The 17,078-nt window shown below is 55.5% G+C and overlaps 2 protein-coding genes across 8 annotated transcripts in view; one reads left to right on the top strand and one right to left on the bottom strand.

Annotated features, from left to right (window-relative positions):
• Nucleotides 1–15,384, top strand: part of ADCY7 (adenylate cyclase 7) — a 62,625-nt gene extending 47,241 nt beyond the window's left edge. For 4 of the 6 annotated variants that reach the window (XM_027513620.1, XM_027513621.1, XM_027513619.1 and 1 more), the window contains 16 exons: nt 1,704–1,895; nt 2,255–2,289; nt 2,760–2,843; nt 3,048–3,120; nt 4,413–4,510; nt 5,427–5,511; nt 5,884–6,009; nt 6,837–6,935; nt 7,875–8,068; nt 8,942–9,032; nt 9,371–9,526; nt 10,217–10,363; nt 11,154–11,258; nt 11,646–11,760; nt 12,547–12,671; nt 12,853–15,384. In XM_027513620.1, the coding sequence (XP_027369421.1) occupies nt 1,704–1,895; nt 2,255–2,289; nt 2,760–2,843; nt 3,048–3,120; nt 4,413–4,510; nt 5,427–5,511; nt 5,884–6,009; nt 6,837–6,935; nt 7,875–8,068; nt 8,942–9,032; nt 9,371–9,526; nt 10,217–10,363; nt 11,154–11,258; nt 11,646–11,760; nt 12,547–12,671; nt 12,853–12,999 (1,872 nt within the window). In that variant the 3' untranslated portion in view covers nt 13,000–15,384. The remainder of the gene's footprint in view (nt 1–1,703; nt 1,896–2,254; nt 2,290–2,759; nt 2,844–3,047; nt 3,121–4,412; nt 4,511–5,426; nt 5,512–5,883; nt 6,010–6,836; nt 6,936–7,874; nt 8,069–8,941; nt 9,033–9,370; nt 9,527–10,216; nt 10,364–11,153; nt 11,259–11,645; nt 11,761–12,546; nt 12,672–12,852) is intronic. The other 2 variants (XM_027513623.1, XM_027513622.1) reach the window with 1 other exon arrangement.
• Nucleotides 15,385–16,540: 1,156 nt separating this feature from the next.
• The window catches only part of BRD7 (bromodomain containing 7), a 45,106-nt gene continuing 44,568 nt past the window's right edge, over nt 16,541–17,078 (bottom strand). The window contains exon 17 of one of the 2 annotated variants that reach the window (XM_027513625.1): nt 16,541–16,882. In XM_027513625.1, coding sequence (XP_027369426.1) covers nt 16,827–16,882 — 56 coding nt within the window. In that variant the 3' untranslated portion in view covers nt 16,541–16,826. The remainder of the gene's footprint in view (nt 16,883–17,078) is intronic. The other variant, XM_027513626.1, reaches the window with a different exon arrangement.

Here is a 17,078-nt window from a genome sequence, read left to right as displayed (position 1 = left end):
AATTTACCTGGCAACCCTAACTTCCCCTTCTTTGTTTAATTTTACTCATTCATATAGTTAAAAAATTCAGAAAGCCTGAGGGGCGTGTTGTAGACAGTTTTCCACGCATCCCTGTCTAGAGCTGGCATGTCCCCTCTAGAGGGGGCCAGTGTGGTGAGTGTGTTCCCCCCAGAGTTGTCTATGTGGGTAAGTAGACGGAAGAACTCTGCCCTCCGAGTAGCGCCCCCTCCTCCCGCCTCCCCACCACCAGTGCGAACCTTGCAGTGTAGCTCGGAGACCTCTTCTGTGCTCAGAGACCACCCGCGTCTCTTTTCGTGACTGCAGCGCACACCACACGGATGCTCGGGCTCATCACCCGTCATGGAGGGGAGGCCAGTTGCCAGCTCTGGCTTCTGTGGGCTTAGGTGTGTGAGGTCCCCCCGTGGATGAGTGTCCAGAGGTGGCTGGAAGGGGGGCCTGTGAGCTCTCCCTGGGCCCTGCTTGTGAACAGGTGCATTTTTACTCAGAACTGATGGATCTTCAGTACACACTGAACTTTTAGGGACAGTATCTGGCTTCCCTGTCCTAAGAGAGAAAGTGAGAACGTGCCAGTGACCTTGAACTTGAAGAGCTGAGTGCCCTGTCGGCAGGGCTGCTGACAGTGAAGGGGGAGGCAGAGAAATGTGACCACCCCCCAGCCACCTGACTTCCAGGGCAGGTCTCTCCCTGCCGGGCAACGCTCGCTTTCCGGACCCTGGGACTTTCCTCACAAGGACAGAATCCCGTGCTATTTCCTCTGGCCGGCAGACAGATGTGGCTCAGGGGTTAAGAATGTTTCTATCCCAGAAGGAGGCAAGAAGCTTCCAGGAAAGTTGCTGCTTGTGGCTTGACAAGCGTTTGTGGCTGTAGGTGCCGGTCCATGTGGGTGTTTGTGGGAACCCCTGCAGACCGGGACTCCTGGAGGGCAGGAGCGTCGGTCGGGGGGAGGACTCAAGATGGCTCAAGCTTGTCCCTGGTGGCCTTTTGGATGGTCCCAGGTGGGTGGTTGTTCCAGGTGGGGGGAAGGTGGGCCCCTCGCTTGGGGCCTGGCTGAGCTACCACATCCCTGGCACGGGCACAGAGGGCATGTGGCGGATGGTGGACCCATGCTGTGGTCTGAGGGCTGTACGAGTGGAACTCCCTGGAGTGCTGCCCCATGGGGGTGTGGGTTCAGCCCTGGGTTGGCTGTCGCTCCAGGCTGCCGGCCAGCACTCCCCTTCCTCCCGCTGCTGCCAGGGGACGACATGTGCCGGCCACATGAGGGTGGGCAAGGCAGGATGCCTGTGGCTTCCCTGGGCACCATCTGCCCGGGGTACCTCCACTGGGAGGGGCCAATGGACTTTCACGGGCCAAGCGGGGCCTTTGGTCTTGGGACCTTAACCCACTTCTTGCCCTGGGGAGGTGGAACTGGGTCTGAGGGGCTGTGCATGGTTGTGGATGGGGCAGGGAGAGGTCCCCGAGCTGGGGCCTCCTTGGAGCCCAGCTGGTGAGTGCACTGGGCTTCCACCAGTCCCCGAGGGGCTGTAGCCCCAGCAGTTTGCTTTGTCATTTTCTCTTTTCTCCAGATGGACCAGCGCTCTGGGCAGCATCCCCTTTCTCAGGGAGCAGGGTGTGGGTGGGGGCCCCTTCCTGGGCTGAGAAGGGAGTGAGGGATGGGACAAGGCTGTGTCTGTGTCTGCCCTCAGAGCCAGCAGCCGCCCCAGCCCAGCCAGCACAACTCCAAGAACAAGGGGGACGCGACCCTGAAGATGCGGGCGTCCGTGCGCATGACGCGCTACCTGGAGTCCTGGGGGGCAGCTCGCCCCTTCGCGCACCTCAACCAACGCGAGAGCGTGAGCAGCAGTGAGACCCTTGTGTCCCATGGGCGGAGGCCCAAGGTAGGACCCTCTTCCCAGGGAGCTGGGAGCCGGGGCCCCGGGAAAGGGCAGGGGGTCAGATGCTAAGGGGTCTTTCCGTCTTGAGCCTCACTCTCTGCATGTGCAGGATGGTTCTGGGCTCTGCCCTCCCTCCTTCCCTCCTGGGGCCCTTGGGGAAGTGAGGGCATTTGGAGAATGCTCCAGGGGGCTGGGGATGTCCCTGGCCTCCTGATTCCCCAGACCAAGTTCAGCTTCAGTCCCAGGTGCCTGCAGCCTGGACGGTCCATGCATCCGAGGGTACCCAAGATGATAGACCCAGTCCCAAGACCTGCACCAGGCTCATGTCCTCGAGAATAAGCTTCTCTTCCTTTCCCTTCCAGGCTGTTCCCCTGAGGCGCCATCGGACCCCTGACAGGTTTGTGCCCTGGCCCCTGCTTTCCTGGCCTGACTGGCCTCTGTCCTGAATGGCAGCTCCACAAGGCTCAGCCTTGACTGTGGATTTCGCCTTGGTTTGGGTCAGAGTGTTTCTAGGAACCAGAACTTCACAGTGTTTGAGTGCCTGCTGTATACTCACCCTGTGGTGGGGTTGTTGGGGTTGGTGTGAGGGATACCCGGGATTTAGTGAAACAGACTTTGGGCCAGGATCGGCCCTCTGCTTCTTGCTGGGCTGCTGCTGGGTAATGCTGTGTGATGCTGGGCTTTCACTTGCCCTCTCTGGGCCTTAGTGGGTCCAGCCTGACCCTCCTCCATCCTGCATGAGGCTCTGGGACCTCCTGTGGGCACCTGGGAACCCCACTTTGGGTGAGTCATCTCATCCACACCCCTGCCTGTGGGTGAGTGGTTGTAGATCCCCAGGCTGATGCCGCTGTGGGTGTCTGATTCCAGAAGCGCATCCCCCAAGGGGCGGTCAGAGGACGACTCATACGATGATGAGATGCTGTCAGCCATCGAGGGGCTCAGCTCTACCAGGTAAGGCTCTTGAGACCCCCGCCTCCCTCAAGCAGGGACCATCTTCCTTGTGCCTCGTGTCCACGGGCTGTGTCCACAGGGCAGCCACCTGAGGGTGGGCCCTGTGCTCCGCCCCCACCCCCCCTCTCCTCTGAGGGTGGCCCCTGTCACCCCGCCCCAACTCCCCCAGGCTTCACCTCTTCCTGCTGTGTCTCCGCCCCACAGACCCTGCTGCTCCAAGTCTGATGACTTCTCCACCTTTGGGTCCATCTTCCTGGAGAAGGGCTTCGAGCGAGAGGTGAGGACCTCTGAGCAGCCCCAGGAAGGGGGAGCTCCAAGGTCTGGGAGCAGGGGACAGGGGCAGCCAACACCCCCGGAAGGTCTGCTCGGGGCGGATGCTGGGGAATCATTCCAGCTGCCACCAGGGTGGGGTCGGGAGCCCACCAGGCCCGTTGGGGTCTCTGTTGGCCTCGCCGCTCTGCCTGCCGTGTCCCGGGAGTGGTTCGCCTGCTGGGGTTTGGGAGGCTTTGCTCCCTGTATGCCAGGCCTCAGCTGATGGTGCCAGGGCACACAGTGGCAGACAGTGTTGACCTTTTTAGGAAAAAGCCCCAAACTTAGTATTGGTTTGATGGGGCCCAACTGGTCCCCCCATCTAGCTGCCGTAAAACCACGCTGTGTCCCGCTAGTGACCGTTTTTTTTTTTTTTTTTCCAAATTTGGCTCTGCCATTCTTAGTTGTGAAATGAAGCATCTTCAGTTTTTTGTTGAGGCATGCAAGATCTTTAGTTGTGGCACGTGGGATCTAGTTCCCTGACCAAGGATTGAACCCCGGTCCCCTGCGTTGGGAGGACAGAGTCTTAGCCACTGGACCACAAGGGAAGTCGCCATTCACTTATTTATTGAGGGCCTATGGGTTCTGGCAGCGTCCAAGGCCCACGCGTGGTCATCTCACCCTCACCTGCTGGCCGAGATGGGTGCTAGTACCCTTTTCGCAGACTGAGGTTTGGAGCGTCTTGGCGTCGGGTGTGGCCTGAGAGGGTGGCCCAGCCCGTAGTGCCCATATCATCCTCCAGGGGCTCCCTGAGTTGGGGTCTCCCTGCATGGGGAGCTTGGGGCCCGAAGGCAGGCGCGGTCACCAGGAGAGCCGTCTGGTGGCCTCCTGCTGCTGGGAGACCCAGACGGGGCAGGCAGCACAGGGCCCCCCACCCATGGGCTCGGAGCTCAGGCCTGGCTGTACTGCTCAGTTTGGGGTGACATCAGACCCACTGGTAGCCCCCATCACTGTAACCCCGCAGCTCACTTGGGCTACGGGATTTTCAGGGAAATAAAGATAGAGACCCGAGCTGGGTGGGGGAGGGGAAGGGGTTTCCTCTGAATATAAAAGACAGTCTGCAAAACGGAAACAAATGAGAAGGTTTGTTCAGGATGATGTAACAGCATCACGGTGAAGTCAAGGAGGCGGTGAAAGGGTGTTTTTTAAAAAAGATGATTAACCAGAGCCAGGGTGGAGCTGGGAAGGGGTCAGGGCAAGTGGCTCTGTGGGTGGGGCCTCGGCTGCCCGACCACCCCTCACAGTCTCTGTTGCCCCCAGTACCGCCTGGCGCCCATCCCCCGGGTCCGCTACTACTTCGCTTGTGCCAGCCTCGTCTTCGTCTGCATCCTGCTCATCCACGTCTTGCTGTTGTACAGGTCAGTCGGGGGCCGGGCCGGATGGTCAGGCCCACCAGGGTCAGGTGAGGAGGGCTGGGGACCCACAGATCCCAGCCTGGGAGAAGGGGCTGGCCGTGAGTAACTCTAGTCACTTTAGACCTCCGAGCTGCAGAAACCAGCCTGGGTGCGGTGGTCCCCATACCTGGAGTTGCCAACGTTCAGTTTTTAATTAAAAAAAAAAAATTATTTATTTATTTTAATTGGAGGCTAATTACTTTACAATATGATGGTGGTTTTTGCCATACACTGACATGAATCAGCCATGGCAGTTTTTCATTTTAATTGAAGGTGCGTGCTGTCTCACATCACAGGCCTCCCTGCTCCCACATGCCTCCCACCGCTACAGTCACCGGTTATCTGTGTGGCCCTGGAGGCATTTCAGTTGCCCTGGGTGTTTGGAGTTGTAGAAGGGCCAACTCCTAAAATCGTAACTGCCACCATCTCCCTCTTAGGTGTGGGAAATTGAGGCTCCGGGGTGGAGGTGGAGGCCCTATTGATGAGGGGGGGCAGAGGAGGGGGTGGAGAGGGACAAGGGGCTGAGGTCATGGGAGAGAGTAAAGTCAGCTCCTTGGTGGCCTCCTGAAGGGTGCTTAGGCCAAAGGCTCCGCTAGGACTGTGGTTCAGGATATGCTTAAGAAAGACGAAATAAGGAGCACGTTTAGATGTGCTTATGTGCTTGCTGGACAGGAGTGTAAAGGCTGTGTAACCACTTATTTCTTGTGTACTGGGCCCAGAAATGGGGAGGGGGCGTGATGTTGATCCTGGGCTTGTGTGTTGTTTTGTGGGGCAGCCAGACCACAGTATGTAGAGTCCCCCTTTGGCTGAGGTGCTGGGGGTGGGGAACATGCCCTGAGAAGAAGGTCCCCTCAAACTTACGTTTTTCCTTCTTCTCCAGTATGAAGACTCTGGGCGTGTCCTTTGGGCTGGTGGCCTGTGTGCTTGGGCTGGTACTAGGCTTGTGCTTCGCCGATGTGTTCTTGGTGAGCAGGAAGCCCCTGACTGAGCGCTGGCCGGGCCCCAGCAGGTGTCAGGATGGTCGTGACCCGAGCCCCAGCCCCTCCCCACGAGCTCTGCACCCCCAGCCTGGAGGACAGTGCTGAGTGCCCTGGAGGCTCCTCCCAGGATCCTCTTTCGTAGGTGCTAGTGGTCCCCAAGTGGCCATGGCTGTCCCAGCCGCAAGGGTGGGGATGTCCCTTCTGCCTGCTCACATGTGTCCTGAGCTCTGGGCTGGACACAGGCACAGCACCCTGATCCCCGCTCGGAGCTCTCAGAAGCTCTCACTCTGCTGTGCCTTTGGGCTGTGGGCCCCCTGAGTGCTGTGGGTGCTCGGTGACGACACTGTGATTCCACAGAGGTGCTGCCCGGCCCTGGGGAAGCTCCGAGCCATTGCCGAGAGCGTGGAGACGCAGCCCCTGCTGCGGGTGTCCCTGGCCATCCTGACCATCGGCAGCCTGCTCGTCATTGCTGTCGTCAACCTGGTGGGTGCCGAGGCTGGGGCTGGTGGGCCTGGCCAGGACTCCTCGGGCTGAGCATACTTCCAGGAGGAGGGAGCCAGTCTTCGACCCTGGGAACTTCTAGGTTCTAGAATCCCATAATCCTGTTGCCTAAAAGCAGCATCTGATATGGCCATAATCCACAGCCTGGTGGGCCGGGCCTGTGGCAGCCCCCGTGGCGGCTCCGAGCTCCTCAGCCTGCATTGGTCACACGAGGACTCGGGGCCCCCACAGCGCTCACCCGGCCACCACAGTGTCCTTGACGTCCCGGTCTTTCTCCAGCCCCTGAGGAGGTCCTGTCTCAGCCTCTCTGAGACCTGTCTCCTCACTGGGGTTGAGCTGCCCTGGGCACGCGCTGGGGGCCATGCGGGTCCCACTTGGCGGGCTGGGCTCACATGCTTCGTGCTCAGATGGCACTTGTCCTGGCTGGTCCTGCCTGCTCCCACATCTAGAGTCAGCATCTCCTCCCAACCTCCCTGTCCCCTGCACTCGGGACTCTGTGACCGCCTCCCTCAGCATCCCCTGGGGAGAAGCGGACTCACTGAAAACGCTGCTCCCAGCTTCTCTCCGAGTCAGCCCTGGGGGCCCTGGGGCAGGATCCACATGCCTTCCGCTGCAGTGGAGCTGTGGCTGCGGTGGGAAGAGGTCGGGGTGCCGTGCCCCTGGGCTGGGCTTAGAGCCGCGCCCGGCAGGAGATGCTCACTGTGCCGTGGAGCCCCGGGCCCTGCCCTCTGCCCCCAGCCCTGCTTGGCCTGAGCAGACCCTGGGTCGCCCCCAGACCACCTCTCACAGGGCCCTTGTCTTGTCCATAGCCCCTGATGCCCTTCCGGGACCGGGGGCTGACTGCTGGGAACGAGACGGGCCTGAGGGCTGTGAGCGGCTGGGAGATGAGCCCGTGCTACCTCCTCCCGGTGAGTGTGTCCCTCCGTGTGCCCCGTGCCCACACTCGGATTTCCCCCGCACACTCAGAGCGTGCTGAGCTCCGGAGCCCGTGGGCTCTCCCAGGAGAGGCGAGAGTGCAAGGCGGGTGCTGGCACCTGCATCCAGGGCGAGAAGGTTGTCCCCCTCCACGCCCACCCGTCATGATCTCCCTTCATGGTTGGGGGTGTGGCGTGGGGAGGGGGACGGGTTTGCCTCAGAGGCAGCAGAGCCAGGGCTGGGCCCAGGTGGGCTGACACCAGAAGCCGTGCCTGGAGTGCCTGCCTGGACAGAAGGAGGGACTTGAGGCGGGTTGTGGGGGATTTGAGCTGGTCTCTGAAGGGCAGAAAGGTCATGGGTCGGCAGGGAGGTAGGAGGTGGGACAGAGAGAAGCAGCCGAGGCAGGTGGTGGGCACAGAGGTTTCAGTGGTTGTGTCACAGGGAGGAGGTGGGGGGCGGTTGGGAGATGAAGCCAGAGGTAGGTTAGATCCAGCTCTGGGCAGAGCACAAGGGCCAGGGTGAGGAGGTCGATCTTTATGCTGGGGGCGCTGGGGAGCCACAGCAGGATCTGGAGGAGGAGACTGACAAGGGCGGAGATGCACTTCGGGAGGGACCAGCTCCTGGCAGAACTCAAGACTTGTCACGGCCACATGGCAGGGGCATTTTCATTCACTACATTTTTTTTCCTTTTAAGTGAGTTCATTGGCTGTAAGTGGAAGTAAACTTATGCTAAAAACAACATATTATAGAACGTTTTAGGTTCCATTGCCTGCTCCTTGTTAAGGGAGGCAGGAGAGAGAGGCTGAAGACACGCTGGTTCTTCATGGAGTCCCCTGTGGCTAAAGGTGTCCCTCCTTTTGGCGACCTCTGGTCCGGGAGGTGCCTCTTGGTGACGGGAGGTGGTGGGCTGACCGGCGTCCCTGTCTCCCCAGTACTACACCTGCAGCTGCATCCTGGCCTTCATCGCTTGCTCTGTCTTCCTGCGGATGAGCCTGGAGCTGAAGGTCGTGCTGCTGACCGTGGCCTTGGTGGCCTACCTGGTCCTCTTCAACGTCTACCCGAGCTGGCAGTGGGACTGCTGTGGCCACAGCCTGGGCAACCTCACCGGGACCAATGGCACCCTCAGGTGAGCCCCATCCCTCACTGCCGGCCCCCTGCCTGCTGCCCGTCCTGACTGTGGCCCACTGCAGCGCCCTTTGCTTGGTCTCAGTGCCATTTCAAACTCTGCTGCTTTTGCATCCACGGTCCCCTCCCGGACAGCTTGTGGGCTGGACTGGCAGGTGGCGTGGTTCCCACTTTACAGAAGGGGAAGCCGTGGCCCTGGGTCTGCAGCACTCAGGACTGAATGTGACTCATCGGCAGGGGGTGTGTCCCCGGTCCCCAGAGGCCACCTGGTCTTCCTGTCTCTAGGCCAGTCTGGGGTGGGAGGTGGAGGCTGCAGCCCTCAGCCCAGCGCCTGGCTCTGAGCCGTGTCCTGGGTCTCAGAGTTTTGCAGAGAGCGGTCGTCTCTGGTCTGTTCCCAGACACATGGAGGGGCTGGTGTGTGCCTGATTCTGGGGCTGGGGGCTCAAGTGGGCCAAGGAGAGAGACCTGGCTGCCTTGAGCTAAAAGGCAGGAACCGGGGACCCAGAACAAGGCCTGTTCCCATGGGCCTGGCTTGCACCTGTGACCCCTTCTGCAAGCCCCGCTCAGCTTGAGGAGCGTGGGCTGCCTTTGGGTGCCCCCCTACCAGCCTGCAGTGCTTTCCTTGACTTTGCCACGACCCTTCCCTGTGACCAGGTGTCAGCTCCGATGTCACCTCCTGTCAGCCTCCACTGTACCTCCGTCTTTGCTTTACAGCCTGAAGCGTCTTGTTTGCCAGCCATGCGCACGTGAGCTCTGAGGGCAGCACCCCTCCAGCTGGCTCACTTTCCCAGGGGCGAGCACTGGGTCTGGGCCCGCGTTTGGGGTGCTTCCGGGGGAAGTGGGGGTGACGTCTGCCTTTCCTCCTCGTGTCCAGCAGCTCCTCATCCTGTTCATGGCATCTGAAGACGATGACCAATTTCTACCTGGTCTTGTTCTACACCACCCTCATCATGCTCTCCAGACAGGTGCAGCCCGGGAGGCCCCTCTGCTTGGAGAGAGGCTGGGGGTGGGTGGGGTGAGGGCGGCCTTGGACTTGGAGCCGCACATAAGACGTAGTCCTTTCAGGACGTTCTGCTCCTGGGGTCAGGGGTCCTAAGTCATCAGGACTTGAGTGACATTTAATCGTGTGGGTCACTTGAGGATTGCAAGTCTCGGCTGACGGGGGTTTCAAGGCCACCGCAGGGTGGCTCTTGAGTTGGCAATGTCAGCCAGAGGCACACGGAGGCTCCGTGGCCCCTGGGGTTACGAGTGTGCTCTGCCCTCGCTCACTGCGGCCAGGACTCAGATATCCCCCTGTCCACAGATTGACTATTATTGCCGCCTGGACTGTCTGTGGAAGAAGAAGTTCAAGAAGGAACACGAGGAGTTTGAAACAATGGAGAATGTGAACCGCCTTCTTCTAGAGAATGTCCTGCCCGCGCACGTGGCCGCCCACTTCATCGGTGACAAGTTAAATGAGGTGGGGACAAGAAGGGACTAGTCACTCTGGGCAGGGAGCCCCGAGGCACGGGTGTGGTTCCTGGAGGGAGGGTGCTTTCTGTACTTGGTCCCTGTGGCACTGGCCTCACCGATGCTCCCAGGAGACTGTGTGGCATTAGCTGTAAGAAAACAAGCTTCGGAGTCAAGAGACCTGCGTTCAGGTCTCACTGCCCTGAGCCTTGGTTTTCACATATATTAAGTGGGGCTGATAGTACTTGGCTGGCAGAATCGTTGCAAGGAGCACACGTCCAGGTATTTGTAATCCGGACCATCTGCTGATGAAAACTTGCATTTCTACCAGTTCTGTGCAGCAGAGTTTCCTGTCTATGGAAACTCAGGCCCAGCAAGCAGAGAACCCAGGCCTCCTGACTGTTAGCATTTATACCCGGGGGTTCTCAAGCCCAGCTGTGCAGACACAGGGGACCTAAAGGAGCCCCAAACCAACCCGAGTCCCACCCTCCTCAACAAACTGATTTAGAGCCTCCTGTTTTGTAATGGTCCCCAGTTGAGTCTCATGGCAGTCAGGTGGAGAACCTGCTCAGCCCCTCCCGCCCCCGCCAACAGCTGCTCCTGGAGCATGAGGAGGGATCGGCGCCGCAGGCTGCCCGCCGCCCTGCTCCCAGGAGGCCGGGCGGCCATGGGTCCTGTGTCTCCCCCTCCCCCAATCCAGGACTGGTACCATCAGTCCTATGACTGCGTGTGTGTCATGTTTGCGTCGGTGCCGGACTTTAAAGTCTTCTACACAGAGTGCGACGTCAACAAGGAAGGGCTGGAGTGCCTGCGCCTGCTCAACGAGATCATCGCCGACTTTGACGAGGTAGGGTCTCCACGCAGCCTGGAGAGGGCGGGGCGGGCCCAGGTTAAACACGTGCACTGCGGCTCCCTTGGGGGGAACACACATGACACAAATTATGAAAGGTACACACACATTTGCATTTGCCTTTTCTGTCTCTTCAGCATGTAATGTGTTATCTTCTCTGTGATTGGCAGCTTGCTTAGATCTAGGTTGTAGAGTTGTTGGATTTCTTGCTTAGCCTGTGCTGGCAGTCTGTTGCAGAGTTAGTCACTCAGTTTGGGCTTAAGTCTTAGCTGCAAATAATCCGCATGCCTGTGTAGACTCTGTTGAGTAGTGGGGTGTTTGCATCTTAGTAGGAATTAGACTGGGCTTCCCTGGTGGCTCAGACAGTAAAGAATCTGCCTGCAGTGCTGGAGACCTGGGTTTGATCCCTGTGTTGGGAAGATCCCCTGGCGGGCATGGCAGCCCACTCCATTATTCTTGCCTGGAGAATCCCCAGGGACAGAGGAGCCTGGCGGGCTACAGTCTGTGGGGTTGCAGGGAGTCGGACACGACTGAGCAACTAAGCACACAGGAATGAGACCAGATGAGAATGAAAAAGATCAGGAACGTCAGAGAACAAAGGAGCAGGGAGAGAACCCAGAGGCTGTCCCCACCTGTACGGAGGTGTGAACTCAGAGGGCAAAGGCCCAGCGGGAGAAATGTTTGCGTTTAGAAGTGGTGGTGGGAGAGGACCCTACCCCTTCTCAGGACCGGGGACCAGCCCAGGCTGCAGCCCTCTCGTACGGCCCTGCTTCCCTTTGTCCTGCAGCTGCTGTTAAAGCCTAAGTTCAGTGGTGTGGAGAAGATCAAGACCATCGGCAGCACGTACATGGCCGCTGCGGGGCTCAGCGTCCCCTCGGGGCCTGAGAACCAGGTACTCAGCCACTCTTCTGGTCTCACGCCGCAGCCCCAGAGGACGGGGAAGTGAGCACAGTCCCAGCCCGACACTGTGCTTGAAGGGGCGCCTCTCCACACTCCCTCCTTTGAGGGAGGGGCAGAGGAGCTCATGGCTCAGCCCGACAGAGGATCTGGTGGAGGGGTCGGGACAGGGGGCCCCTCGCCAGGAGGGGAGTCTAAGTGGGTGCTCGGGTCCTGGACGCCCTGTGGAGGAGGCTCGGTTGGTACCGCTCTGCCTGGCAGCGGCCCCCCGTGGCTTTCACACCCAGGCTGGCACACAGTGCTCTTCGGGTCAGGGTGCTCTGGAGGCAGGAAGACAGGGCAACGCTGCCCACGGCCCCGCGTACAGCGCTCTGTCCCGCAGGACCTGGAGCGGCAGCACGCCCACATCGGCATCATGGTAGAGTTCAGCACCGCCCTGATGAGCAAGCTGGACGGCATCAATCGGCACTCCTTCAACTCCTTTCGCCTCCGAGTCGGTGAGGCCCTGGGAGGGACTGCGCCGGGGCTCAGGGTGGGACTGTGCAGCCCTGCCTCCTGGCAACCCCACTCAGTTGGGTGTATGTTGCCATCTGTTTAGAAAAACTTTAGAAATCCCTCTCTGATTTTACAACCCAATGACTGGGCAATTATTCTTTCCTTGTGTACTACTTTTCTTTGAAGGCTTTAAGTAACCAGGAATATATATTGCCACGGGGAATCCACAGTTGTGAACAGGTGACCTTAAATATCCTGAAAACAAAGCAAAATTATTAACCTAAGTGGTCCCTGATAGCTAATACAGTCAGTGCTAAAGCCCATTTACTGTTTAAGAGGTGATTAGCAGATACAGATACAGTAAAGCATCCGCCTGCAATGCAGGAGACCTGGGTTTGATCCCTGGGTCGGGAAGATCCCTTAGAGAAGGAAATGGCAACCCACTCTAGTGTTCTTGCCTGGAGAATCCCATGGACAGAGGAGCCTGGCGGGCTACAGTCCATGGGGTCACAAAGAGTCAGATGCGACTGAGTGAGTAACACACACACAGCAGATACAGGAAGTGTTAACACTGGACTCAGGCTCCACATCGTCAAGTCTGAAAAGGAACTGCCGGGGAGCCCTCCCCTCGCATCTCAAGTGCCATCTCCTGTCCCAGATGCAGGAAGCACCGTCCCTACCTTCATTTTAGTGGTTTTGCCAATGCTTTCTGTGGTAGCTCGGTGGATTCTGTAGCCCTATAGCTGGAGGCTCTGTCTCTATGATCTGCCAACTGCAAATATCTTTAGGCATAAATCATGGGCCTGTGATTGCTGGAGTGATTGGGGCACGAAAACCTCAGTACGACATCTGGGGAAACACGGTCAATGTTGCCAGTCGAATGGAGAGCACTGGAGAACTTGGAAAAATCCAGGTAAAAGCTCACCTGGGGAAACCTGTGCCCAGTGGAGGTGAGGGAGCCTGGGCTTTCGGTCTGCCAGGGGATTCTAGCCACCAAATTCTGGAGGGAAACCAGACCCTGTCGGCCAATTTCTCTTTGTCCCTCCCACAGCAGGTCTTCCTCCTCTGAGGACTTAGGCTTCTTTCCTTTTCAGGTTACTGAAGAGACATGTACCATCCTCCAGGGACTAGGGTATTCCTGTGAGTGCCGCGGGCTGATTGACGTCAAAGGCAAAGGTGAACTGAGGACTTACTTTGTCTGTACGGACACCGCCAAGTTCCAAGGCCTGGGGCTGAACTGAGGGCTTTCGGTAGGTGCCAGACATGCTGGAGACCCATTTCCTTCTCTGAAGCAAGCCAGGCGGAAGGCCCAGCCCCACACCAGGCACAAAGGCAGTCCAAGGGATTGGTCATCCCCACCTGAGCAGGTGGCTGTGCGTGCGTGGCCTCCTTGGACTTGCACTAGGGGACCTGTCAGCTTGGGGCGATCACCCGGCCTTCCACACAGGCAGCCAGAACCTCTGTGCTGTCCGAGTCTGCAGGGCAGCCTCCAGCCCAGCAGGGAACAGCTCATCTGTGGGCCGTGCACTCATCCCCCAGGTGCTGTGGAGGAGGCCTTGGGGCGTGACCTGGAGACCCCCCACCCTGCCGCCCACGGCCTGTGAGCTCCACGTGCGGAGCGTGTCTTTTCTCGTCCAGGATGGGTGGGATTCCTTTCCCCCCAGCACACCAGCTATAAGAGCGCACACTTCTCATATAGGTATTCTGGTAAATGGAGTTGAAAGATTGTTTTACATCTACACATGGGTTCAAACAATAGGGAGAAAGCCCCACAGTGGACACTTACTTCTTTTCCTCTTTGGCATGTGTCTGTTTAAACATGGATACATTATTGAGGTGTCACCCTCTAAATGGCTTCTGAGACGCTAGATAAATTCTCTTCCCTCCGGTGTAGCCTCTTCCTTGGTGACCACGGACACGCAAGTGGGACCACTGCCCCACGTGAGCTCACGGGGTCAGCTCAGCCGTGGGATGGAGCTCCAAGGAGCGTGGCTCGCCACAGCAAGGCAGTGAGTGGCAGAGCCTTGGCTTAAATCAGACAACTTTTAAGCCAGAATTAAGTTTAATAAGTGAAAAGCCTTAGAAAATAAGGTGTAAGCTCTCAGCCCTTCCTTGACTCCTCATGCATTCCCGAGCGCCCCCTGCAACCTTGCAGTCTGTTTTAGCTTTATACTGGAAAGGAGTGGCGTCTGAGAGAACCTGACGGGCTGCAGTTCTCCCCTTCAGTCATCACAGCTAGCTCTGAGGAGGACCTACTCAGCATTGGCATGTGCAGAGGTTCCTGGATCTGGGAAGCCAGGCCTCTCACAAACAAGCGCTTGCATGTTCTGAGCTGACTGAATCCAGGCAAGTGAAAAAGCCAGGTTTGTGAGGTGTGGTGTCTTATAGCACCTCAGCTCCAAAAGAATCCAAAGAAGTCAATCTGTGTTTTAACATGAGGCAAGACCAAACTGCCCATTCCCTTTTCTGAACTGCCTTCACTGCATTATAACCAGAGTATCTCCAGGGTTTCTAATACAGCTGAACTTCACTGTATAGCAGGCATTCTAGCCAGAAGACATCCATGAACCTCCCCTGAAATTATACGGAAAGTCTTGCATTCATGAGGCTTCAAACGATGACACGGCCTTGCAGACAGGTGACTGAGCAGCCGAGTTTGCCTGGGACGGGGGCGGTGGAGTGAGCCGGCACCCCAGCCAAGGCAGGGAGGGGACGGGAGCCGCACCTGCTGCTGGCCGGTGCTGGGTGCTGGGGGTTGGGTGGGCTGGTGGCAGCTCTGAGGCACCCCGTGAGACTGGAACAAGAGGAATGAATCAGGAGAGCTTGCTGTCCTAAAGGGATTTCATGGTGAAAACGCTGCTAAGGGAGATAAACCTTACTTAAATTGCCTTTCTCACACACCAATTCTTCATCTAAGTACTACACTGGAATCTATAGCCTTGAAATCAGGAGTGACTGGGCTTTCCCCGGAGATCACGAAGGTTGCCACTGGTCCAGTGTAGACACATCGGTGTGCTGGGCCTCTCTGAGGTGGACGTGCTTCTACTCTTGCAACATACAAATTACTGTTTGCCTCCAGCAGAGAAATCCCAATTGGGAGTTTAAAAAGTAATTGGTTACCATGTATGTATTTTTCTTTCACTGTGCTCAGATGAGAATAATATTAAGTTTTGAATTTCTGACATTCAGATCATAGTGTATTATAACTGACCATAAAAATCACTTACTTTTTATAAATTCATTTTCCAATTACCAAGTCATTTGTTCACAGGTGTCATTTTGCTTTATGACAAGACAAGTATTTTTCCTAACACTGACCTTCTCTATGGGTCAGGGACAGGCTTCATATCTCTACGAAGGTGGCCTCACTGATGCTAGTGAAGTTTTCTGGTTTCCTTAAGAAAATCTCCTAACAGAAAAGATCATTAACCACTGTATACATTGTGTACATGTATAGAGGTATGCTTTGAGACAGTACATGAAACGACTAGGGGTTATTCTATATACTGAATATTTATAGATCTGTAACATTTGTTTCAAAATGTTATATTTCATTTTTATAAAGTACCAGTGTTTCTCTTTTGTTTAGCTTTTCATAGATTAAATCAGCAATCTGGAAAACCTGACTGTCCTGGAGTGTTTTGAATTTAAATCTTTTCTTGGTCTTTGGGAACTATTTAGCTAAATAGATTGAAAGTTTTAAGAGTTGGTTGCTGCCTGAATTATATTTGAGAGACAAACTCTAAAAAGACTTGATAAATATTGATAAATACATATTTGAATGGATTCTTTAATTCTTCTGGCATATGCTTTCAAGTATGTTTTTGAAAGATTAGGTCATCTTAACTCTCTTGAGAGATTCAATTTTCCTTCACCCTACTTGTTAAATGTTAGTTTTCAAAGTCAAGAAAATAATAAAACAGCTTCCAGCCTGGGTGTTTTACACAAGGGCTCCGTACAGTCTGAGTAGGGTCTGAAACTTGATTTGTTCCCTGAACTAGGTTACCTCTAGTGCCTGGTCATAGAAAAGGACCACGTATCATTTCCTACTTAAATAGTTAAACTGCTCAGGAACTTAACCGTTGCCTTTCAGATAAAGTAGATAAGTCTCAGTTAAGGGGGCATGGCAGAGTCATAGGTGACCTGTTGAAAAACAGTAAATAGCAACATCAACTTTCCTTAAGCTTGGTGATTTCCTTACATATTCACGGACAATTGAGTTTGATTCCTATTTGGCTTGTCCTTTTATTATACTGGGAAAACCCCTCTACAAATGGCAAAAATAAACCAAAAAGGAACACCAGACAAGTTAGTGCTATGAAACTCCTGACATGGTTTTTGTTTTGCTTTTGTGGTGGGAAGCCCTGGTCCTCCCACATAAGGACATCGTCCTCAACACGTATGTGGGGGACACGCTAGTAAATTCTAAAGTTGCATTTGTTTTCATGGTGTAACAACGGGAATCTCACTGGATGGTAATTTTAAAGAAGAGCTCTCAGTCGTGGTCCTGCCCGTGAAACCTAAGGAAGCAGCACTATCCCTCCTCCGCAGGCGCACGATCCCTCCTCCGCAGGAACTCTGCCCAGGCCCACCCATCCACTCTCTGCTCGGCGTTCCAATAGGTCCACATCATTCCTTCCTCACAAGGCCACTTTTTGAATAAATCCTCGAAGTGAAATCTGGAAGTCAGGAACCATTTGGTTATAATTTCCTTAAGGAGAAGAAAGGCAAATATGGGAAAATGAGGGATTTCAATGATTTGGGCAACTTTTTAATGGATGGTCAGCAAAAAGGCTGTTTTATTCTCCAAGCTTTTCTCTATCACTTCCTCCTCCGATTCAGCCCCAGGGAAGGGTGAAGGGGTAACTCAGCTGATATGTACAATACAGCTCATGGTCCAGGTTCAGCTTTATTACCTAATAGAAGTTCAATCTCTGGAACATTAAAATTAACTGTTCCAAAGTTTTTAATTAAAAACACAATTTACAAATATTTAATATCTTCTGAAAAGCATTTCCAAGTAATGAAAAAAATATATACATAATATATAATCAAATACCAGATAGATTCAAATCCCATCAGGTTCACACTCAGTAACATCAGTCTTTCTAGGTTCTTCAAAATCTGAAAGAAAAAAAAAAAGGCTTTATTTAGCACCTTTTTTCCTTTTAATTAAACAGGGGATGTGACAGTAAAACAGAGTAACTGTTGACGGCCCTTCTTCACTATGTTCAAGGTTAAAGACTAGGCAGGTGTATCACTATAGTTTTTTTTCCCCACAAATGTGTGAGGTCTTGATTCCTTAGACAAGATGGAAAGA

Source organism: Bos indicus x Bos taurus, chromosome 18, assembly GCF_003369695.1.
Source record: "Bos indicus x Bos taurus breed Angus x Brahman F1 hybrid chromosome 18, Bos_hybrid_MaternalHap_v2.0, whole genome shotgun sequence".
In the NCBI taxonomy this organism is placed as follows: domain Eukaryota; kingdom Metazoa; phylum Chordata; class Mammalia; order Artiodactyla; family Bovidae; genus Bos; species Bos indicus x Bos taurus.
The sequence above is the reverse complement of the archived record's forward strand: the minus strand, read 5'-3'. Positions and strand labels throughout refer to the sequence as shown.